Source organism: Chanodichthys erythropterus, chromosome 3 (genome assembly GCF_024489055.1).
Source record: "Chanodichthys erythropterus isolate Z2021 chromosome 3, ASM2448905v1, whole genome shotgun sequence".
NCBI classification, from domain to species: Eukaryota; Metazoa; Chordata; class Actinopteri; order Cypriniformes; family Xenocyprididae; genus Chanodichthys; species Chanodichthys erythropterus.
The window spans coordinates 12,268,599-12,294,710 of record NC_090223.1 but is presented as its reverse complement, the minus strand read 5'-3'; the positions used below and the strand labels follow the sequence as shown (position 1 = coordinate 12,294,710).

The 26,112-nt window shown below is 38.9% G+C and overlaps 1 protein-coding gene across 1 annotated transcript in view; it reads right to left on the bottom strand.

Annotated features, from left to right (window-relative positions):
- Window positions 1-5,075: 5,075 nt before the first annotated feature.
- The window catches only part of LOC137003328 (zinc finger protein 721-like), a 35,378-nt gene continuing 14,341 nt past the window's right edge, over window positions 5,076-26,112 (bottom strand). Inside the window, exons 4-9 of the mRNA XM_067363449.1 lie at window positions 23,567-23,655; window positions 18,458-18,758; window positions 18,308-18,399; window positions 16,389-16,576; window positions 7,593-7,736; window positions 5,076-7,086 (exon numbers count right to left, since the gene is read on the bottom strand). Of these exons, the coding sequence (XP_067219550.1) occupies window positions 5,591-7,086; window positions 7,593-7,736; window positions 16,389-16,576; window positions 18,308-18,399; window positions 18,458-18,758; window positions 23,567-23,655 (2,310 nt within the window). The 3' untranslated portion in view covers window positions 5,076-5,590. The remainder of the gene's footprint in view (window positions 7,087-7,592; window positions 7,737-16,388; window positions 16,577-18,307; window positions 18,400-18,457; window positions 18,759-23,566; window positions 23,656-26,112) is intronic.

The following is a 26,112-nucleotide window of genomic DNA, read 5'->3' as shown; positions in this document are numbered from 1 at the left end:
CTAGCTACCGTCTACTTTCTTTTTTCCTTTAAACCAAACCTTCCTTGTTGATTGAATGGCGGATTTATCTGATGTATGTTATTCTGATCTGTCCTCGCCAGATCGGGAAGCTGTGGAGACGTTGCTGCCCGGCATTCATCGATCCACCGCGAGGTACAGCGTCCCGCACATCACCCTCGCCCCAGGCACCGGCAAGCGACCGAGACATCCAGCCAGCGAGTCCCGTGTGCGTTGCAGTTTTTCGGACGGCGTTCATCAACGCGGAACGTGAAAATAGAGACACCAGCCACCATAGTCACATGTTTGCCGGGGGCCAGAGCACCTGACATCAAAGCAAATGTAAAAGTGCTGGCTAATGCTAAACGTAAATATTCTAAAATCATTATCCACGTCGGCACAAATGATGTTCGACTTCACCAGTCGGAGATCACTAAAATTAACATTAAAGAGGTGTGTGAACTCGCAAATTCAATGTCAGCAAAAGTAATTTGTTCTGGCCCTCTTCCTGTTCGTCGGAGTGATGAGATAGTTAGCAGGTTATCATCACTCAATGGCTGGCTGTCTAAGTGGTGTGCGCAGAATAATATAGGTTTCATAGACAATTGGAAAAGCTTTTGGGGCAGACCTGATCTGTTGAAAAGAGATGGTATTCATCCCTCCCAGGATGGTGCTGCTCTTCTATCTAGAAATTTGGCAAATAGTCTTAGAGCTGAAACATGACAAACCAAGGCCCAGATCAGGACGCAGACAAACTGGCTAAACCGACCATCTGCTAGCCGCCTCACGTCACAGAACTCAAATAATTCACAGCACATAGAAACTCTTTCACCTAGATATTATCACATAGAGACTGTGTCTGTACCTCAAACTTGTAAATACAAAAAACTTCCGAAACCTTTTAAGAGTAAAAATTTAATTGATGTTCAAAAAATGAAAATCACAGATAAATCAGATAAACAAATGATAAAGCTTGGGTTACTGAATATTAGATCTATTTCTTCAAAAGCACTTATTGTAAATGAAATTATCACAGACAATAAACTAGACTTGCTGTGTTTGACAGAAACCTGGCTAAAACCAGACGATTACATTACTTTAAATGAATCTAGTCCTCAAGGTTATGATTATCGACAAAATCTTCGACAGAAAGGCAAAGGGGGAGGTGTTGCTGTAATTTATAGTAATATATTCAGAATCACTCAAAAGAATTTCAAATATAATTCCTTTGAAGTAGGGCTGCACGATATATCGCATTAGATTGTCACGCGCATTTCGTCAGTAAAGCCGGTTCCCTGATTACCGTTAAATCTCCATCACCTGCTTTCAAATGGAGCGGCATTTAATAGACAGAGCCGTAGATCACTGAAAAGCCACGCAATATCGCGTTCATTATCGAAGGCGATTCATCTGCGATATGAACGCGATATTGCGTGGCTTTTCATTGAACTACGGCTCTGTCTATTAAATGCCGCTGCATTTGAAAGCAGGTGATGGAGATTTAGCGGTAATCAGGGAAACGGCTTTATTGATGAATTGCGCGTGACAATCTCATGCGATATATCGTGCAGCCCTACTTTGAAGTGATGGTGCTTTATGTAACATTATGTAAGTTGACATTTGTGCTGGCTACTGTATACAGGCCACCAGGGCACCATACGGACTTTATCAAAGAATTTGCTGATTTCCTATCAGAGTTAGTACTAGCTGCGGATAAAGTCCTTGTTTTTGGTGATTTTAATATCCATGTAGATAATAATAAAGACGCATTTGGATTGGCATTTGCAGACATTTTAAACTCTATTGGAGTTAGACAACACGTGTCAGGACCCACTCATTGTAGTAATCATACCCTAGATCTAATACTGTCGCATGGAATTGATATTGATGCTGTTGAAATTCTACAGCAGAGCGATGATATATCAGATCATTATCTAGTCTCGTGTATAATACAATTAGCCAAGGCTGCAAAACCACCACCCAGCCATAAATATTGTAGAACCATCACGTCTACCACTAAAGATTGCTTTATAAATAATCTCCCCGAGCAGTTTCATCGCCTTAGTATACCTGACAACTTAGAAGAACTCGATGCTGCAGCAGAAACTATTGTCTCTCTCTTTTCCAGCACATTAGATGCAGTCGCTCCTTTACGTCTAAAGAAGATTAAGGAAACTAATCCAACGCCGTGGTATGATGAGCACACTCGGGCTCTAAAACGAGTTGTTAGAAAAGCTGAACGTAGTTGGAAGAAAACAAAACTAGAAGTTTTTAGCCTTTCGTGGAAAGAAAAAATGATTGAGTACAGAACGGCTATAAGAAATGCTAGATCTACTTATTTTTCAAATCTCTTAATAGAAAACAAACATAATCCTAGGTATTTATTTGAATAAATTAACTAGAAATTAACTAGAAACAGAGATTCAACTGCTGACGTTTCCATAGAGCACAGCAGTAATGATTTTATGAACTTCTTTACTTGCAAGATTGATAATATTAGAGAGGAAATTAAAAACATGCAACCGTCTACAGTTTCGCTTCAGACAGTGCACTGTAGTGTCCCTGAGGTAAAACTAGAATCATTCGCCGCTATAGGAGAGGAAGAATTATCTAAACTTATCAAATCATCAAAATCAACAACATGTATGTTAGACCCAATGCCGACTAAATTACTGAAAGAAATGCTTCCAGAGGTCGTAGGTCCACTTGTTGATATAATTAATTCATCCTTAACACTAGGATACGTGCCAAAAACCTTTAAGCAGGCTATTATTAATCCTCTTATTAAAAAACCTCAACTAGATCCGAGAGATTTAGTAAACTACAGGCCAATCTCGAATCTACCTTTTCTGTCAAAGATACTAGAAAAGGCAGTTTCAACACAACTGTGTTCCTTTTTAGAAAGAAATGGAATCTGTAATGAGAGCAGTCTCAGTACTATGGTTTGGTCTAAATCCTGACTGGAAATCCTCAGAGTTACAAACGATCTACTCTTATCATCCGATCGTGGCTGTATTTCTCTATTAGTGTTATTAGATCTCAGTGCTGCTTTTGACACTATCGATCACAACATTCTTCTAAAAAGACTTGAAAACTATATTGGCATTAGTGGAATTGCTTTGGCATGGTTCAAATCGTACTTATCTGACCGTTATCAGTCTGTAGTAGTTAATGAAGAGATGTCGTATCGATCACAGGTTAAATATGGAGTACCACAAGGCTCAGTACTAGGACCGTTGCTTTTCACTCTGTACATGCTGCCCTTAGGAGAGATCATTTGGAAGCATGGTGTTAGTTTTCACTGCTACGCTGACGATACTCAGCTCTATATTTCCTCGCGCCCTGACGAAACCTACAAATTCACAAAACTAACAGAATGCATAGCTGACATTAAAAACTGGATGACAAGAAATTTCTTATTATTAAATTCAGAAAAAACTGATATCCTAATCTTTGGACCAAAAACTTCCTCACGAAAAAACCTTGAACACACTCTAACACTTGACGGGTGCTCCATTAAATCTTCGTCCTCAGTTAGGAACCTGGGTGTGCTCTTTGATACCAATCTTTCATTTGAAAGTCATGTTTCTAGTATCTGTAAAACCGCCTTCTTCCATCTAAAAAAATATATCTAAATTACGGCATATGCTCTCAATGACAAATGCGGAACAGTTGGTTCATGCATTCATGACCTCAAGACTAGATTATTGTAACGCTCTACTGGGTGGTTGTTCTGCTCGGCTTTTAAACAAACTACAGTTGGTCCAAAATGCGGCAGCTAGAGTTCTTTCTAGAACCAGAAAGTATGACCATATTAGCCCAGTTCTGTCAACATTACATTGGCTCCCTATTAAACATCGTATAGATTTTAAAATCTTGCTACTTACTTATAAAGCTCTAAATGGTTTAGCTCCCCAGTACCTAAGTGAGCTCTTAATGCATTATAGTCCTTCACGTTTATTGCGATCTCAGAATTCAGGCCAGTTGATAATACCCAGAATATCAAAATCAACTGAAGACGGCAGATCCTTTTCATATTTAGCACCTAAACTCTGGAACAATCTTCCTAGCATTGTTCGGGAAGCAGACACACTCTGTCAGTTTAAATCTAGACTAAAAACAAATCTCTTTGCTCTTGCATACACATAACACATTATCAATACATTTACATTTTTCAAATCCGTTAAAGGATTGTTACGCTGCAATATTTAGGTCGGCCGGAACCGAGAACATTTCCTATAATACTAGATATACCTGTACATCAGAATAAGAATGGCATCTCCGCTAATATCTGTCTCTCTGCTTATCCTGAGGTTTGCCGGGTGCTGGATTCAGGCCGTATCCAGATCAGATGGAGAACCTGTGTCTGGACCTGACAACAACGTAGCCCAGGAGACAATGGGCCTACAGACCCAGTTCTGGCTGCATCTATAATTCAGATTTTTAATCCCCGTATCCGCTTACATATATTTATATATAATCTATTTTTAATATCTATAATAAAAATGTATAATTCAGATTTTGATCTCCATATCCATTTACATTTATTATATATAGATCTTCCAAGGGGTTTTTTCCCTCCTAGGACTTTTTTCCCAGTGCTAGCACGCTGGGTTTTTCTCCTAGGGGGTTTTTTCCACCCCTGGGAGTCAGCCGACATTGGCTTAATGTAGCACCATCTTGTATATGTTACATATTACCACGCTTGGTTGTACAGCTTACTTTTAACCACTTCCCTTTTTCTGTGCTTCTAATATGTAAAGCTGCTTTGAACAATTACCAATTGTAAAAGCGCTATATAAATAAATTTGACTTGACTTGACATCAAAAACTCAATGGAAAGCTATTTAAAACATTTCAGTGTCTTTTTAAATTATTTTTTAAATAATTACATCAAATGATTGATGTTGTGTGCTGTGGCTTTACCTTTGCAGACACACTATTGGCTGATTCAGAGGTTGATTTTTAACAGCTCAAGTCTAAGTAACAATGGATGCAATGTAATCTACTAGAGTCAATAATATATAAATAAGTCAGAAAAAATATAAATGTAACAATTTATTGTTAGTCATGCCAATTACAATATCAATTAAAAAATGATCAATACAAAACATCAAATGCTCAGAAATGACAGTAAAAGATGCATACCTGACATTTGGAAAATGCATAAAGAATGTCTGGAGGACACTGAGCATTATGAGCTGATCTGGCCACAGAATCACACCTGAAGTCTCCTCCAACATCTCTGACCAAGACAGAAACTTCTTTCAAATGGAATCATGAGCAAATAATAGGAATTTGCAATAATCAAGGTCCCAGACTTGGGTAGTTTACATCTTTAGGGAACAAGGGAACAATTTGCATAAAAGAGACCAATTGGCAGAGGACCCAAATAATATCTCTAAACTCTTACAACCTTTATTGCCTTTGGGTTCACCTCTGTGGGAATGAGACATTTCAAATGATACCAAACATGTATAGTGTTGTATGATAATTGTCTTAAACTGTATCATGTGGATAATCATGTTTTAAAGAAATTAAAAGGTTAATTTTCTTTTTCTCAGAGTAGCTCTCTCTTCCAGTTTCTATAAACTTAGACATGTGTGTGCAGCTTCTCTCCAGTGTGGATCCTCTCATGTCTTTTCAGATTTGTTGACCGATTGAATTTCTTGTCACAGTGTGAACACTTGTAATGTTTTTCTCCAGTGTGAATCCTCTCATGTGTTTTCAGATTTGCTGAGCAACTGAATCTCTTGTCACAGTGTGAACACTTGTAAGGTTTTTCTCCAGTGTGGATCATCTCATGTGTTTTCAGAGATGATGACTGACTGAATCTCTTGTCACAGTGTGAACACTTGTAAGGTTTTTCTCCAGTGTGAATTCTCTGGTGTTTTTTTAATATGCTCCCTGTAGTAAAAGTCTTCTCACACTCAAAGCACATGTACTCTCTCACACTAGTGTGTATTTTCTGATGTGATTGTAAATCTGACAGCCGTGAAAAACTCTTTCCACACACAGAACATGAATATGGTTTCTCCTTCGTATGAACTGTCAGGTGTCTCTTCAGGTTTGATGCAGTAATACATTTTCTGCCACACTGATCACATGTGAACGGTTTCTCTCCAGTGTGGATCCTCATGTGAACATTAAGACTCTGTTTGGTTAATGAACTCTTTCCACACTGATCACATGTGAACGGTCTCTCTCCAGTGTGGATCCTCATGTGACTCTCAAGACTAGAATTGGTTGTGAAACCTTTCCCACACTGATCACACTTGAACAGATTCTCTCCAGTGTGAACTGTCATGTGAACATCAAGACTTTGTTTGTATGCGAAATTCTTTCCACATTGACTACATATATATGGCTTTTCTCCAGTGTGAATCTTCATGTGTTCCTTAAAATTTCCTTTTTGTGTGAAACCTTTCCCACACTGATCACACTTGAACAGATTCTCTCCAGTGTGAACTGTCATGTGAACATCAAGACTTTGTTTGTATGCGAAATTCTTTCCACATTGACTACATATATATGGCTTTTCTCCAGTGTGAATCTTCATGTGTTCCTTAAAATTTCCTTTTTGTGTGAAACTCTTTCCACATTGAATACATGTGAACGGCTTCTCTCCAGTGTGGATCCTCATGTGACGCTCAATATTACGTTTGTGTGTGAGGCTCTTTCCACACTGATCACATGTGAATGGCTTCTCACCAGTATGAACTCTCATGTGATGCTGAAGACTTCGTTTGGTTGTGAAACTCTTTCCACATGGAGTGCATGTGAACGGTCTTTCTCCAGTGTGGATCCTCATGTGACTCTTAAGATTACAACTGGTTGTGAAACCTTTCCCACACTGATCACATGTGAACGGCTTCTCTCCAGTATGAACTCTCATGTGAATCTCAAGATCAGTTTTGTTTGTGAAACTCTTTCCACACTGAGTGCAGGTTGTAGATTTCTTGGCTCTTCTTTTCTTTAAAAATTTCTTTCTAGTCTTTGAGAGACTCAAAGGTTTTTCTCTAGGTTTGACAGGATGTTTCTCCTCCACTTCACTCAGTTCTTCACTGTCCTCCTCCTCTTTAATCATATCTAAAATGGAAGAAAAGGAATTTTAGAGAAATTATAAAGGATTATAGAGAGGAGGACGAGAGATCATGCATTATATTAGGTTTCTTTATTTTGCAAAAGCACAACATTTTGTTTACTCTGAGTGTACACAAATAAAAGAAAACATTCTTTAGTTTCAGTTGATATATTACTTGTGTCTCTGACAAAAAATGACAAGAGTATTTTAGATCTGTTTTGCTGCAATGTGAAAAAAATCCTGCAAAACGTGCAGAGTTAACAAGCTACTATATTTTGCAGTATATAAGTTTAAAAAGTAGAGATGCACCGATTGCAATTTTCTTGACCAATTCCGATTTCCGATTTTTTGTTAGTGTGTTATCTGCCGATACTCCATTTTTTAATAAATAATTGTTAATAATTATGCAACTAAATTTTGTTTCTATTATTCTATTTACCACAATGTCAAAGCAACACAGCTTAACCCAAAATAAAAAGCTCACACTGATCGCATGTGAACGGCTTCTCACCAGTATGAATTCTCATGTGAAGCTCAAGATGTTGTTTGGTTGTGAAGCTACTCTGATTGCAGGCTGGTTTTTCTCCAAGTTTGACATGATGTTTCTCCTCCACTTCACTCAGTTCTTCACTCTCCTCCTCCTCTTTAATCATATCTGAAATGGAAGAAAAAATAATTACTAAAATAATTATAAGAGAGAAATATACATAAAAGTGAGCCCTGATGTAATAGCAGAAACTAGACAACTGCTACAAAATATTATCATAACATTGATTAATTTATAAAAATGCATCAAAGTAATGTCCCTGAAACTTTCTATGAATGAGGATCATTGATCTTCAATTATTATTTTTAAAACATTATTGACAAATCTCATGTTTCTGTAGTGAGAACTTCAAGGTGGAGTAAGTAGATTTTGAAAATCACTGTTTAGAAGTTAGTCCGCCAACATCAACAACAATCGCGTAACCAATCAGAGTTAGGGGGCGTGGCTATAATCTTGAGCAGAGAGAACGAGTAACACCATGTCCTAACCAGAGGCGATGTGATAAGATTTCAGGCGACAAGCAATCTGACTGTCTACACCAGACACAAGATCTGAGGTGAATTAGCCAGTGATGTTTTCATTACAGCTAAAAAGCTGTGAACACAGAATGATCTTCAAACTCATGTTAGACACCTTTAAGATTACATAAAGCCATAATTTGTGCTGCTATTCCAGCCACAATGTTGCCGATATTTGTGTCATGGCTGGTTAGGGCAAAAACCTTTTATTGCGTGTCTGCCCAGTGTTAATAACTCAAGCTAAGTGAGCTATCCCTATTTGCTGCATACACATTGTGTTACAGCAGGAATCTCTGTCTGTCTGTCTATTTGCATTTGGATTATGTCAAAAAACATTCATCCAGTGGCGGGTTTGTTGCTGCGCATTTTGTGCATTATGGACACACGACACATTCAGAATGAGTAACTTTTAATAAACTAAAGAACCTCAAAATAAACTGGCTGAAAGTGGCGAACCTCACTCAAAGTAAAAACAAAATGTTGTGCTTTCTGTAAAATAAAGAAAACTAACATGATGTGTGATCTCTCATTTCCCTCTGAAAAAAGTCTGATAGTTGAACACAGAAAATGAACAGTAACTTAGTGAATACTAATAACAAAAAGAAACATTGAAATGTCAGGTTTTAAAGGTGCCCAAGAATGCTTTTTCACAAGATGTAATATAAGTCTAAGGTGTCTCCTGAATGTGTCTGTTAAGTTTCAGCTCAAAATACCCCATAGATTTTTTTATACTTTTTTTAACTGCCTATTTTGGGGCATCATTAACTATGCACTGATTTTGGCAGCGCTGCCCCTTTAAATCGCGTGCTCCCTGCCACACGAGCTCTCGACTATATTACAGCGCATTTACAAAGTTCACACAGCTAATATAACCCTCAAATGGATCTTTACAAGATGTTTGTCATTCATGCTGTATGCATGCTTCGAATTATGTGAGTAAAGTATTTATTTTGAGGTTTACGTTTGATTCTGTATGAGTTTGAGGCTATGCTCTGTGGTTAACGGCTAATGCTACACTGTTGGAGAGATTTATAAAGAATGAAGTTGTGTTTATGCATTATACAGACTGCACGTTTAAAAATGAAAATAGTGACGGCTCTTGTCTCCGTGAATACAGTAAGAAACGATGGTAACTTTAAACACATTTAACAATACATTAGCAACATGCTAATGAAACATTTAGAAAGACAATTTACAAATATCACTAAAAATATCATGCTATCATAGATCATGTTAGTTATTATTGCTCCATCTGCCATTTTTTCGCTGTTGTTCTTGCTGGCTTACCTTGTCTGTGCACAGATCCAGACGTTAATACTGCCTTTCCTTGTCTAATGCCTTGAACATGGGCTGGCATATATGCAAATATTGGGGTCATACATATTAATGATCCCGACTATTACGTAACAGTCAGTGTTACGTTGAGATCCGCGTGTTTTCCGTAAGTCTTTTAAACAAATGAGATTTATATAAGGAGGAAGCAATGGGGTTTGAAACTCAATGTATCTCTTTTCCATGTACTGAACTCTTGTTATTTAACTATGCCAAGATAAATTCAATTTTTGATTCTAGGGCACCTTCAAGTCAAATCGGAAACAAAAATTCTCAAATGTAATCTGAATGAAAATAGACACGTCAAACGTCTGTGATTCAGCTCATTATCCGCTAATTCGGTCTTGACCACGGAGCGAGCGCTATTCAGACGCAAATTCTGAGGCAATACATGTATCGTCTCAATAGTGTATTTATTGTCTTTATCTGTATGTTACAGCCATGGTTAGCGATCTCTGGAAGCCTGTTAGTTCCTGGAATGTCACATGATATGCCTGTTCTTTAGAGTAATTAGTGGACTAAATGTGCACAAAGCGCCCTCCGGCTGCAAGTATGAATTGAAAACACAGTATCCAGCGCTCACAGTGATGACAATAAATACAGAATAAATATTACTCCTCTGTATAGAAAACTGACATAAACATGAGAATCCATCAATATCTCTCCAAATGTGCATGACTTTAAGCATATTAAGAAATTACGGTCAATATAAGATTTTAATTTAATTTAATTTAGTCAAAATGTGAAGCTTGAGTCTTAGATCTTCTTAATGATGTATAGTTTGTTAACTGCACATTAATAGGCTATATAATATAACAAATATAGTAGCCTATATGAAATGCCATAGAGGTAGGAATGTTCAGATGCTTTGCATCACAGAAATACATACTGTTATATTCAAAGTATATTCAAATAGAAAATCATTATTTGGTTAGAGACTTGAGACTTCTTTTAAAAACATTATAATTGCAATGTGTTCAATCTTTTGACTAGTAATGTAATAGGTTGTTTGCAATCACGTGGTTCTGGTGACGCGTGAAATACCGGTGGAGGGCAAGCAGTGAAAATTAGAATGGAAGAGATGGAGAAAAGTCATTTCTGTGCTGGTTTAGAAAGATATAAACAGAAAATCACAACATATGGTAGATGTGATCTTTATGTTATGAAGATGAGTGACTTTTCCACTGAATTGAAAGACTTTCCTGCCATCGAGGAGGTAGATCGAGAATGTGAAGCTGCCGTCACGCTGTGTTCAGTTCTAGTTTGGTTTGTTTATATCGTTCTGCCTTTCTACTAGTGAAGTTAGGGCAATATTTCTGTCACGATTTCAGCATAAATGACCTACAATAGCGTCATTTTTCACATTGAGAATTGCAACAAGAGCTCACATCATCGTTCAAAGAAAAAACTGGATGGTGTAATACAATTGTTGCCTTGTGTGTAAAAACGCACTAAGGGAAGCAGGCTGAGGAGGTGATGGGAAGATGCCGTATTTCAAATCTAATATTGTCACTGATTATACCCAATCCCTATCACTCAATAAAATAATCACATAGCTGAGTGTTTTTGAACTTGTTTTCTTTGTTGTTGAATCAACTTCTTTCAGCTTGTTAAACATTTATTTATTCTGATATTTTATACCATATGATGGCTGAAGCAGCAGCGTGTGAAACTGTTCTCATGGTAACCAGATCAACATTGTTAACGGAATATTACAAAAATTAAATGAAAACACCAAATTATCATTCAATGGGATAAAATAGCTTCTCTTCCCTGCAAACAATACCATGAAGAATGTGGATATTTAACAAAGTCAAAAACAAATAAGGTAAGCATGTATCCATATTCATTTCAGTATCAGCATACACAAAACGCTATTAAAAGGCGACAACTTTTAAAGTTAAACGATATACGTTATGAAAACGGTATAAGTTATGAAAACGGTATAAGTTATGTAAACGAAACACTTTCTGTGTTCTCGATTTTATCGATTTGAGCAACCATAAACGATGCAAAACCTACAAAATTTGAGTTTGATAGGATTCCTATATAGAAAACTCACTCCTTGCCCTCCAGACTAATTCACGCTGCTGCTGTGACGTCATGTGCAACCTATTTAACACAGGCCTATACAAAATTTTCTTCACATGATGTGCAATAATACATGCATGCGATCACAAAAATCATGTCTTTTTGTCAAGAGTGGACATTAATCCTGTTATCAGCATAATCACAGAGAGTTTTTTTCTCAGCCTACCTGACTGAAAGGCCTCATTATGTGGCTCATTATACAGATCTTTTATCTTCTCAGGTGTGAATCACAGCATTATTCATCAACATTGATGTTTCTTGTTTCATTTGTTTCTTGACAAAAAGTGTCTTACAAAATCTAAATCTAAATATTTTTTACATGAACAAGAAGGCAGGATAATCTTTTTACATAATTTTGAAGCAAAAACTCTAGTCTACAACCTCCAATACCCAGAAGTCTTGTGAACATGTTTTTTTCAATAACCACGCATAAACATTATTCCTTCAAAAACACAAACATGTACATACATGTTCCTCACATATTATTATAGCCTAGTTTGTGCTGAATAAAGTGTTATGACATTTTTGTCGTTAATATGTTTATGAAAAACTGAAAAAAGCACAAATATCAGGGCATGTCAAAACTTCTCCAGGTCCCCAAAAATCCTCAGACCCGAGCCTAATAAGGTAACATTTTCTGACAAACAAATCACTCTCAAATCAGGAATTAGCAGCACAGTAATTACTGACACAGTTAAGGGTAGGCTATTTAAATAAAACTATAATGACAAATGATTGAACAAACTGTAATAAATAAACAACACGCTGTCCCAGTAAAATCTCATGTTTGAGGTTTAACAAGCTCCTATATTTCGCAGTAGATTCATTTAGATTGATAAATATATTTTGTTTCTATCATTCTATTTTCCACAATGTCAAAGCAACACAGCTTAACCTAAAATACAAGCTCATGCTCGTGTGCTCTAGACAGAATGCTTCAGTTGCAGGGAACACATTAGTAGACTAAGAAGAATCAAATATATTCAGGTATAACAAGGTTGGGTTCCTTCAACTGTAGGGCTGTGCAGTCCCGGCGCCATGGGCGGGCATTGGGGTCCTGGCCCGCCCTGTGAGGCACTAGTGCCCGCCCTGGACGAGTCGACAACTCCACGTCCCACCAACCACTAGTCCTTGCTTTTTTATCAATAGGCTACTGTCATCAAAAGTTATCATTTTGTATCATAACTACCAGATAAAAATGTGTTTGATCTGATTTCAAAAAATAAAATAAAATAAAATAAAAAACAGATTTGATTGGTTTGCAAATATTGAGCGTGGAAATGTTTGGTTGTGTGCTAAGCATAGTGCTGCCGCTTAATGTTAGCGGTCATTTTTTTAAAAACTGCTGAATTTTCTCGTGTGACAGTGTCTGAGGATATACGGCGTTTCTTTAATCAAAGACCACCAAAGTTGGCAGGAGAGATCAGCGAGGTAATGCTAGACGAAAGCCAGAGTGTTGCTGTGTGAGACTGAGACATATCCAGCTGAACTATTTTCGCTGCTAAAACAGAACAAAAACAGTCAATATGTCTAAAATGTAAGTAAATTCATTTTAATTACTTGTTTATAGAACTGCCATATGAAATCAGTGTCACATTTTCAGTCGTGATGGTATTATTCGGCACTCTTGGTCGTGTGATGTTGCTTAACTGTATCATATGTCATAAATACAAAAACTCCACATTTTAATTTTACTGCAGTATTTTCAGGATTCCTTGATGAATAGAAAGTTCAAAAGAACAGCATTTATCTGAAATACAAAGCTTCTGTAGCATTATACACTACCGATCAAAAGTTTGGGGTCAGTAAGAATTTTAATTTTTTTGAAAAGAAATTAAAGAAATGAATACTTTTATTCAGCAAGGATGCATTAAATCAATCAAAAGTGGCAGTAAAGACATTTATAATGTTACAAAAGATTAGATTTCAGATAAACACTGTTCTTTTGAACTTTCTATTCATCAAATAATCATGAAAAAAAAATATTGTACACAAATATTTTGTACAATTGTACACATTAAATGTTTCTTAAGCAGCAGATCAGCATATTAGAATGATTTCTGAAGGATCATGTGACACTGAAGACTGGAGTAATGATGCTGAAAATTCAGCTTTGCCATCACAGGAATAAATTACTTTGTGAAATATATTCAAATAGAAAACAGTTATTTTAAATTGTAATAATATTTCACAATATTACTGTTTTTACTGTATTTTTAATTAAATAAATGTAGCCTTGGTGAGCAGACGAAACTCCTTTTAAAAACATTAAAAATCTTAGTGGTTCCAAACTTTTGGACTGTACTGTATGTGTCTGTATCAGGTCAGTAACTAGTTGGCATGTCTGTTCTTCCTATGTGGAGTAGTGTATTAAATAAATGAGAGGATAAACCCTTTAGTTCATGTGAATAGCTTCTACATACGGTAGTTCTGTTGTGTTTGTTTTATGTTTTTCTGAGAATAGACATGACTTTTTTCTTCGCTGGAATTTTCTACATACCTTGTAACATTATTATGCACTAAGCCACTTAGACTAAATGAATGCAGAAGCATTATCGCATTTTGGTGATTCTCTAGTCATTTTTTTGTTATTGCCGTTTTAATCAGGCCAGGCAAGTAAAAAAATAAACAAACTTGTCCCGGGCAATGTCGAGCCCATGCGACGTGTTTAGTTCTTACTCGTTTTTTTTTTTTTTTTTTTGTCTATTTAATAAATAATCTATTTGTTATTATGCAATAAGGTTGATCTCATTTGTGCCCCCCTGAAAAAAATGTAATGCCTGTCCGTGAATTTGTGTCTGGCGCCGGGTCTGGGGCTATGTATTGCCAAGATACTGGCGATGCATATCACAATACAGGGGTTACGATAACATATTGTGATATAGTTTGTGTCCTACATATTTTTTAACCATATATAAAATTAATGTACAATAAAACAGTTAATCTGTTAACCTGCATATGGTCATAATTATTGTCATAATTGTTAGAAATGTATTGTTAGAAATGTAAAGCTTAAAAAGTATGTGTATTTCAATTTGTTGGGTGATTTTGTGGAATAGTTTGAATAATTCTATCAAAGAAAGTGTAAATATCTTGCAATTTAAAAAAAAAGGTATAAGAGATTTATTTTGGTACAGAAGTGGGAATTTAGCTGTTGTTAATGCTGCTTGAATTTTGTTTCAGTTTGTTCTTCCTTATATTAATAGTTAGATATGGTAGGATGGAAATTGGAGTAGCATTTTTGTATTAGTCAAAATGGTATGTCGGAGTTATCTGTGATTTAATTGTGATCTGGGTTTGGTTAGTACTGGGGTAGGATTTAATAAGACTAGCTAGCTATCCCTTTTCCAATGGGTGGAGTATTATTATGTTGAAATGTTTATTTTATTTTTTCAATGTATATTTTGTGTTATTTTTTTCTTTTAATAACTTGAGTTCGAAATAAAGACTACTACTTGTACTATTTTATGAAAATAAAATTAGCCTCGTTTCAGTCAAGAAATGCACTGCAAAGCCATGTTCTATTTCAAATCAAATCTAAAACTCTGCATTTTATTAAATTTGTTTTTAAGACCATGTGATTTTATTTTAAAACTATAAAATGCTAACTGATATTCATTCAGTGTCTCTATTTAGTGGTTCAAACTACCCCATTCAGTTTCAGTCTCTCCTGCACACATTCACAGCTCTCCGGTTTGGTTATGGCTCTAATTATAATTCTTTTGTCATTATTGTAATTACTAATGACTGTGTTCACACTGTTTTTTGTTTTCTTCTCACTTCATCTTCTTTCAAACATTCAAATGCTTTAGCCTACTACAGCTGCACAAGGGATAGCATGTTAGCACACCATCAAAACACGACAATTTATGAGATTAAAACCATGTTTTTGCTCCAAATTAACTCACTGTGACGCAAGTCGAGTGTTTTAAACAATCTTATGTGATTTGACGTGGCTTCGGAACAAAAATAGATCATATAAAAATACATTAGCCTCTTTGTTTGTTTGATTTTATAGTATGCTTGCACATACAGGCTATGTCGATTAGCATTGTGTTATACACTATCCAAAAATACTCTAATATACTCTACCTGATATGGCTTGAAGAACACGGATCATCTCTCTGCATGTTATTATCGATGTCATATATAAAAGTCTCACTCTTGCACTTTCTGCTCGAGGGTACCCTCTGGCTTCCAGTGCACGAGAGAGTTTAGTGCTCCAGAACACAAACATCGCCACATTTAAATGTAAAAATTGAATATTACTCCTCTCGAAATTTGACGAAACAAATAAGAATATATATATTTCTCCAAATTAACTAAAAACCACGAGGGACATTATTTAGTCGATCACTTTCATGAAGACCGTCAGTTTTTTTCTCAGTGCAGCTGAGGTTCATAATTCATATTAAAATATCGACTCACTTGGTGTTTCATTTTCATAACTTTCAAGACGTTACTGTCACTATAAGATTTTCAGAATAAAACAGAAATCAAATACTGAAACATGAGTTCTATTTAGCCTATAGATGTATTAGACGGGGTACAATATTTTACATTAACTTTGAACTAATGTAAACAAAGAACAATTTAGTGCGGCAACATTCTCCTGTAGGTTAAAATAATATTTAGTTTGACCTGATGTTGACAATTAATATGAAAGTTTCTCAAACCTCCATTTACTGACCATTTGTTGAAAACAAACATTTGTAACGTTACTCATTTCAGTTTGACTGTTTATATGTGATAAAGTGTTTGAATCTTTCTAACATGAATTTTGTTCAGCGTCATGAATGAATGAAGAATAAACACCAACCTCTTTGTTCTTCAGTATCTTCAGTGTGTTTCATTCTGCAGGGTTCTGGATCACTCATGTTCTCACTGTCTTCTTTAATAAACTCAGCTCTTCCTGATGCTCTCATGGGAATATTCCAGCATTTATTGGAGAATTGCGGTGGGAGGAGCTTTACTGATGATGTAACTGTGATGGGAGGAGCTGGTTTGCTAAAATGAAATAGCAGTTCGGGTTTGTTTTAATAATTGGCACTTCTAAGCATTTGCATGTCTGTCTATTCATGGTAAAGTAACGATGCTATTTCATACATTATTTTTATTGCTAATCCTAATGTTATACTGCTTCTTCATTTAAATAAAGACATATATCAAGAACTACAGAATATAATACAAGTAATGTAATGTCACTTTTTTGCAAATAAGAAAAACAGTTGAAAGTACGAAATGTTGACACCAGTGAAATGAGTTTTATTGTCAATTTACAGGAGATCTGAAGACATCAGCAGTAATTGTCACCTGCTGGAGTGCCCAGGTTGGCCACTAGAGGACAATTCTTCCCTGACTCTCCTTCTCTCAGCCATGAACTTCAACTCCCATTATCCTTTGTCTGGACTCCTCATTATTGCATTCAGCTGTAACTCATTTCATTGTTAGCTTCTGTCTATTTAAACCACAGCTGTTTCTAGTGATGGGAAATGGAGGCTTTCTGAAGCATTTGAGGCTTTCATCAAATTGTGAAAAACGGTTCATTACTCGAAGCTTTTAACACAGTGGGCATTAGCGATATCTGGTGGTCAGACTTGTTTTCTTCACCATATCTAAATCATCGTGGAGCAGATCTATGGTTTGAAAAATCATGTGACCAAACAAAGCTTCGGAAGTCTGTGTACTCACTCCAGTCTTGGATCAGTTCTATATAATCTGATGAAATCTCATCTAAATTAATTTGTGACAATGAGACTTACCACTCGTGTCATATGTAGCCTGGTCAACAGATTAACATATTGATTAATAATATAGATGTGATCATAACTTATGTGAGTAGTTATGTTTGGGTGAGCTGTTTAACCTTTATGTTCTGTTCAGGGTCTCTGAGACCCCAGCAATAAAACATGATTAACAATATCATTTTCCTTTATAAATCAGCTGAAGCGCCAATTCTTTTCAAACCAGCTGTCTCGACTTTCCGATACTGCATGACGTTTGAAGCTTCAATCACGTGGTATTGTCATTTCGACTGTCACAAATCCTGTCAGTTCCAGGACTACATTTCCCATCATCCTCCCGGCCAGTCACATGCTCACACTCCACTCCAATCATCATCAGCCACATACACCTGAAGCATATTATCTGCCTGCCTGACCGCCTGCCCGCCCTGACCATTGCCTGTTCCCTGATTACGACTCTGCCTGTTCCTTGCTGTTCCTGTCTGATCCTGATTGACCCTGCCTGTACGACTACGATATTCTTAATAAAGCTTGCAAATGGATCTCTGCCTCAGTCCCGCTCTGTTACAGAAGACCTCGCCGCCACCACGATCCAGCAGCTTTCCTGGAGGACCTTTATACGGTATGGACATTGTTCAATTGTTGTTGTGGAGTACGCAGGGCACACGATCACTGGAGGATTACATCACAAAATATCTAAACCTAGCATATTATTCGGATCTGCCTGACTGCGCACTCATTGACTTTTTCTGTGAGTTAATCAGCCACTCAAAGAACAATTAGTTCGCAATGGACCCCGTTCCACCCTCAGTCATTTTTTGGATTATGCTTTGTTTACTGTTGGCTCTCCGTTTACTGTGGGTGTCACGGAGGAACGCGATTGCTCATCTGGTTGTGTAATGGCCGCCGCGCCAGATGACACTGACAAAATGGCGGTCACCACAATAACAACACCAAGTCAAGTCAGCACTGATTACCTTGAAACACGTCACACCTTCGCTGATCGCCCAGAGCATCGTCACGTCTCCACTGATCGCCCAGAGCCATGTCACGTCTCCGCTGATCGCCCAGAGCAACGTCACGTCTCTGGATCAGTCAGAAAGCGGAGAGGATTACGTTCCATTGTGACTGATCCTCCGCTGACTTCAGCATGAGCGTCTGGCATTCCCAAGCCTCTGCCGGCCGCTTCGCTCTCAAGTACGGTGGCCGCTTCGCTCTCAAGCCCGGTGGCCGCCTCGCACTTAAGCCCGGCGGCCGCTTCGCTCTCAAGTTCGTCTGTTTCAACACTTTCAAGTTCGTCTGTTTCAACGCTCTCAAGTTCGTCTGTTTCAGCGCTCTCAAGTTCGTCTGTTTCAGCGCTCTCAAGTTCATCTATTGCAACGCAGTCAAGTTCACCGGTTGCAACGCACTCAAGTCCGCTGGACACGATGGACAAGATGGCCGCCCTGCAGTGTCAGTGAACAAGGGGGTCGTTACAGCCGTTGAGTCCGCTTCAACCAGTGAGTCCGCTCCAGAATCCGCTCCGGCCAGTGAGTCTGCTCCAGTCCCGCATGCACTTCCTGTCAGTCCCGTCATGGCCACAAGGACTGTGTTCACGTTCTATGTTCTGGCTGTTTTGTGGGCCTGGAGGATGCACTCAGGCTCCTTTGACCATGGACCAGTCTGCCAGTCCAAGCCCGCTGCCATCCCGGAGCAGTCCAAGCCCGCTGCCGTCCCAGAGCAGCCCGAGCCTGCCACCACCGCCCAGGCCATTTGTCCTGCTGCTACCGCTCAGGCGATCTGCCCTGCTGGCGCCACCCGAGCTCCTTGCCCATGAACCCGCCAATGCCTCCGTTGATTTCCCCAAAAACTGGGGAGGGGGGGGCAGTATACCTAAGGGTGGGGAGCTGGAGGGTGGAGAGCTGGTGGGTGGACTGTAGCCCACTAGGGCCATTTATGGACTGTTACCCAGCATGGTCATCTATAGACTCATTGCTGCGGCTGCCCAAGCCGCCTAATCTGCCGTGGTTGCCCAAACCACCTGACCTGCCGTGGCCGCCCGTTGCACCTGACCCACCGAGGCCGCCCGAGGCTCCTGACCTGCTGTGGTGCCTAGAGTTCCTGGACCTGCCCTGGAGACCTCCATACCTGTCTGCACTTTCTTTTTTCTCCATACCTGTCTCCAGGGCACCCCCCCCCCTCTTCGATTGTACCATCTACGGCGCGAGGACGCGCCTTCCGGGAGGGGGACATTCTGTCATACATCCTGTCAGTTCCCGGACTACATTTCCCATCATCCTCCCTGCCAGTCACATGCTCACACTCCACTCCAATCGTCATCAGCCACATGCACCTGAAGCACATTATCTGACTATAAAGGACTCTCACACACACCACCTCACCGCGAGGTCTTGATTACCCTGGTATCATTTCTGAGCGTTTATATTCCTGTCTGCCTGTCTGTTGCCGTTATCGTCTGTTCCCTGTTATTGACCCGTTGCTGCCTGTCCTGACCCCTGCCTTGTCTAACGTCCTGTGAATGATATCTGCCTGTCCTGACCATTGCCTGTTCCCTGATTATGACTCTGCCTGTTCCTTGCTGTTCCTGTCTGATCCTGATTGACCCTGCCTGTATGACTACGATATTCTTAATAAAGCTTGCAAATGGATCTCTGCCTCAGTCCCGCTCTGTTACAGTTACAGTGTGTGATACAATAGTGCTTTGAAAACTGCATCAGAGCCCCGGTATCAACCGTCCCATCACTAGCCGTTTCTGAATATGCGTTCTTGTCTGTACTTTTGTTCTTGTGAAATGTCATCAGTCGCTGCCAAAGTACTGTTTCAATTCAAAGTGCACATCTAGCCAAGTACAGTTCAAATCCCTGGATGTGTTCTTGAGAAAACCTGTGCAATTTAAATGTTAATTATAATTTTTCAGTTATTATGATATGTAGTTTTAAGAGTTTTTCGGGTGAAAATGTGCTGGATTAAAGCTCAAATCTGTGCCTATTTGAAAATTTGATCTGACGTTTTAAGAGTTGTGAGATCCAGGTGAGCACCGGGCGCTCAGCACTCATGTACCCCGCCGAGAGCAGCCTTACCTCAGCTAGTCCTTCTGACATTTGCCACTGGTTCTGATGTCTCTGTAGTGGTTAAACATGACACAATTTGTCTTTTGTATATAACGGGTGATCTTTGGTCTCATGAATCTATAATTTATTCAGTGGCAAATCGTTTTGGCTGAGGACAAAGTAACATTTAATAACTTTATATTTAACTTTACTGTTGTAGCCTTCTAAAGTGCTGATTTTGTACGTTTGAATTGTTTGTTTTATTTCTTATTGTATATTCTTATACCTTTTATACTTATAATGGCTATTGTTGATCATTTAAAACTGACATTTAACAAAAAGAGACAGGTTTGGGTTTGGTTGTATTTAATTTTATTACATTGAAGATAATCAGAGTATGCACATATATTAATATATTATTAATATTAATATGTTTAATATTTTGAAATATAAACGAAAAGAGGCAGGGTTGTTTAATGTATATTAATATATTTGTTATAAACAGTCTACTATACTATGCAGATGTTGAAGATAAATGAATGCGTTGCCTGAACCACATTTGAGGCTATTAATGTTTTTTGTTTTTCTTTTGTTTTTAAATAAAATGAAAAGAGGCAGAGTGGTGTTTTTTTTAACACATTTCGTTTTATTGTTGCCTAAAATATACATAAAACGATATCTGGAGAAGCCAGAACGAGCTGAGTGATGTTATCAAGTACGCTGCTGTGCCATTTGCAGAATCACCGGACTTGCGTCCTCTGGTTCACGGAAGTTCGTTCTCCTGAGTCGAACTTGTCAAGTCCTAACTACCAAGGACGCAAATCTGAACAGTATCCTTTTTAGCTTTTACTATCTGAGTACACTTGAACCAGTGCCAAGTGTTAGTTGGAGATCCAATAAGTTGTAAATTCCTATACCTTTTTATAATGGCTATTGATCATTAAAACTGACATTCAACAAAAAGAGACAGGGTTGTGTTTTATGTTGTATTTAATTTTATTGCAGTGAAGATAATCAGAGTATGCACAAATATTAATATGTATAATATTTTGGAATGAAATGAAAAAGAGAATGTAAATGAAAAGGCAGAGTTGTTAAAATTTTATTTAGTTATTAATATATGCAGACCATACCATACCATACCATACCATACCAACTTTATTTGTTAAGAACTTTACAACCACAAAGTTGACCAAAGTGCTGTACAGAAAAAATAAACATATGTACAATTTATAACCACACAATAAAAGCATTCAAAGTAACAAATTAAATCAAGTAAATAAAGTTGACATCTTACTAGGTGTCAAAAGCCAAAGAGAAATATGGGTTTTAAGAAGGGTTTTAAAAACAGATAAAGAAGAGGCCTGCTTAACATGCAAAGGCAGATCACTTCAGATGACAGATGACTGTTAAATTTAAGCTCAGGGTCCACTTTAACTCCCAGGTTTAATATAGGGTGCCAAGAAGCCCAATTTGCAGTTTGCCAGAATAATATCTGAGAAATGTTTTCTTTTAGCATCTTTCACAGTTTCCTGGTAATGACACCAGCAATCCCTTAACATTTGAAGAGACACCTGCAGTTTGTCCTTCTTCCACTTGCGCTCAGCTCTACGGCACTCACGTCTGGCAGCATGAGTCATGTCATTTAGCCAGGGCTCAGATTTAGTTTTAGGCTGCCTGGATTTTGATGGAGCCACAGTGTCTAAAACAGTTTGGCAGGTGGAATGAAACCATGAACTAAGCTCATCTGTATGCAGTACGAGTACGAGCAGCCGAGAACTGAACAACAGTGGAAGGGTTAATCATGCGACAGCGCCGTGCAGCAGCGCAAGATTTAACTGTATCACAGGCAAGAGCAGTCTCAAATAATACAGGCATATGGTCAGAAAACACTGCGTCACATATCTCTAGATTAGGAACAGGCAAACCATATGGTAAAACAAGATCAAGTGTGTGTCCATGTTCTTGTGTGGGTCCAGACACAGATTGCACAAGATTAAAAGGATCAATGAGGTTTAAAAAACCCTTTGCCACTGCAAGTTGTCGCCAGCGGGGACGAGGAGAGCAGGGGCCGCGTGGCTGGAACACCTCTTCTGGGCCGACGACAGGTATCATCCAGGCGTCGACAGGGTCCAGCGAGCGTCGAGGAATAACGAGGCTAGGCACAACTCCAAACTGATTCCAAAAAGGTGTAGAACAACATGCAAGACGGGCCTTCAACCTCACCAGCTGGCCGCTGCGTTTTCCCCGGCGGCGGGTGCGCTTTCGTCTGTGCTCACGCCGAGGAGATGGAGCCTGGGCACGCCAAAGGTGAGCCGAGAGCCTCGCCAGGAGAAGGGGCAAAGTTTCATGTCCACCATCATCCAATTTTACTATATTTTCGGCAGAAAATTGCAGAGTCTGGATCCATCTTTGGATGCTGGTTGAGGGGCTAAAGCCATCCCTGGATGCTGGTTGAGGGGCTAAAGCCATCTTTGGAATCTGGTCGAGGGGCTTAAGCCATATCTGGACTCTGGCCGCGGGCTAAAGCCATCTCTGGACTCCGGTTGCAGGCTATAGCCATCTCTGGACTCTAGTCGCGGGCTAAAGCCATCCCTGGACGCTGGTTGAGGGGCTAAAGTCATCCCTGGATGCTGGGCGCATGCTAAAGCCATTTCTGGACGCTGGTCACAGGCTAAAGCCATCATTTGACTCTGGTCACGGGCTGACACAGACCCAGGATCTGATTCAGGGGCTGGAGAAGACACTGGAGCAAATTCAGGGGCTAGAGAAGCAGCCATCATGTGACAAGGCTCTGGGAAGGCTGCCTTTTTGTGACAATGCTCTGGAGTCCTATTAGCAGCTGTAACTGGAAGGAAGGCAGACTTTAGCGCTGTTTGAAACCCATTTGCGCTCTCAGGGAAATACAGGCAGGTAGGAATGGGCAGATTCATTGAAGGGGTATGTGGAGGGAGCCGGCGGGAAGTGAGCTGACCAGGCTACGTGTGTTTCTGATGGGGCTGGATGAGGAGGATACTTTCATTTCTTCCACTTCAAAATTAGAACCATTTAAATAGAGAATAAGATTAATAGACTTGACTAGAAATAACAGGCAGGTTTGCTATAGTGAATAGTATCCTTATCCAGACCCATCAGAAAACAAGCACTAAGTGGAGCATTTGGCCAGCCCACCTGATTAGAGCTCAGTAAACTCCTCCACATACCTCTCCAAGGGACGACCATACTGCTTGAGACCCCACAGCAGAGATGTATTATTGGGGTCGGCAGGATTAGATGGGAGGAGAAAATGTGCCTACGGACAGATACTCGGGAGACACTGAGGTAAACATAGATGGATGTTTATTGACAAACAGAAGGTAGATGACAGTGATGTAGGTACGTGAACAGATGAGATGAACTAGGTTGAATGGAAACTAGGCAAGTAGACATACATAGACGTAGGGTCACGGAGAACACAGGGAGATCACTGGAGTGGAAACAAAAGGTTCTTAGGTACACTGGAGACAAACATAGAAATGTCTTTCATGCATGAAAAAATCAACGAGACCAGACAACTGAGGGGGGTGAGTGGCATGCTTAAATAGTCTGGTGATTGTGTGCTGATGGGAAGCAGGTGCGTGTGATTGGCAGATCAGGAGCGGTAATGAGGAAGTGTGTGCAGCCGTGGGCCAGGGAGGATGAAGGGAAATGGAGTTTATGGAGACCAGGACAGACAGAGACTGTGACATGAGCTGTGTCCCAATTCAGGGCTACGCACTTTGAAGTGCATGAAAGGGGTGGGGTTTTGGACAGGAGGGTTGCCAGGTCTGCACAACAAAACCATCCCAAAAGTAGTGTAATCACAGCACAAGTGTAAAAGGATCCCAATCTCAGACGTGGCAACAATGAGCCGAGTGTCCTTACATGGCTAGCGGCTGTGTGACAGACAGCTGACAGTTAATGTTTGTGTGTGCATTTTAAAGTTTTATGACTTCTATTGGGTTTTGACATGCTTCACGACATGACACTGGACCAAAATATGTATGGTTAAACTATGTAATGTTAGTTTTATATCGCTAGCAAGTTAACCTTGTTTTTTTAAAATGAATGTTAAATGAAATGTTAACTCTGAAAATAAATACATTAATATTTATACATTTACTCTGTATTTAAGTCTAAATTTAAAGTACAGTACTTTAGGGTTTTATTAAACTGCACTCCATCTCAGAGACCAATATTGTATTTATGAAAAACTGACTTAGTCTTTGGACATCATGGATATTACAGTTTTATTTACATATTACATATTGGTGAAAATACACTATATAACACTTTATGAAAGAAACATTGAAAATGTTTAGTCCCAGAGTAAAATTCATGTTTCAGTTGTTTTAACTAAAAGAAACTTACACTGACATATCTTAAAATTTACCTGCTATGCATGAGTATTTGTAACAGGCAAGAATTTTAAAGCTATGACAATCAAGACAAAATCTGAATGGGCCATAGATCTGTTTGTATGTTCAAATATTATGGCAGTCTTCGATTGAATCAGTCCTGCAAGTCTCTGAAGCCCATCCAGGTCCAGCAGCTCCACCAGCGTCTCCCTGCTCAGCTGAATGAACATGTACACACATATGCTTTGTTCTGTTTTATGTACTGTTAAGTGAAAATGTTATGTTGTTTTTCTGATGTTAAACCTTAGGTTCTGTTGTAAAAGGTACTTTATGTAGCTATAGAACAATGTATTTTAATGTAAAAACATTTAATTTACATGATGAAAAAATGATTGTATATGTTGTATATGTTTAATGTTTCATGTAAAATTATAAGTTGCATAAAAGAAATAAAATGAACAGAACAATTCTTTTATTTACACACGTGAACATGCGTAAAAAAATGTAGAACAGAAATTATAGTAAAAGAAATTACTCCTGCTCATTTACAAATAAATTACATTACAAATATAATGTACAACGTATGCATTTCATTTTTTAACTTACATCACAAAAATAAGCTGTAAATTAGGCTGTTTCACTGGCAAAGTGACATTTAAATAATATTTATATCGACACATTTTAATGTACCCATTTTACGCACTGTATTCTGTTCTTGAGAAAAGTGGGGGGAAAGCGGACTTTGAAGCGCGATTCACCGGGGCGCGAGGAGGGATGACGTAATTCGAGAGCGACTTCAAGTGCACCCCCTCCGTTTCCCAGTGGAGTGAAGCTCCCATCTCAAGACACTTCACAGTCTACACTATCCCACAATTCATTGCGCCGGTGACAACAGGAGTTCAGTTGTGAATTCAAATAAATGTAAGATATGCACCGGTTTCACCAGTATCTAAATCAAACTGTAATATCCGTGATGTCCAAAAACCTCAGTTCCCTTTCAGTCGGTCACGTTCGACGTACGTCAGTAGTGACCGACGAATTGGGATATCGCTTAGAGAGCCCTATCATCTTCGTGTAAACTAAAACAAGCCAATGGAATTGGCGTGCGATATTTGCATAATGCGCACCGCCCCCGACAGGTGTATATAAATAGGAAGCAGATGCAATCGCACTCTGTCTTTCGCTTCGGAGCCATTCACTGGTGTCCTGTTTTAGAAGACTCCTTTCTTCGTTTGTTTTATTCTAAAACATTGCCTCAGAAGAGGATTTACAGCGAGCTTTCAGTGCTGGTGAAAGGGCACGTTCAGCGAGGTCGCGAGTCTCCGAGGAGCTGAGCTATAAGCTCGAAAACTGCTGTTTTCACAGCAACACAA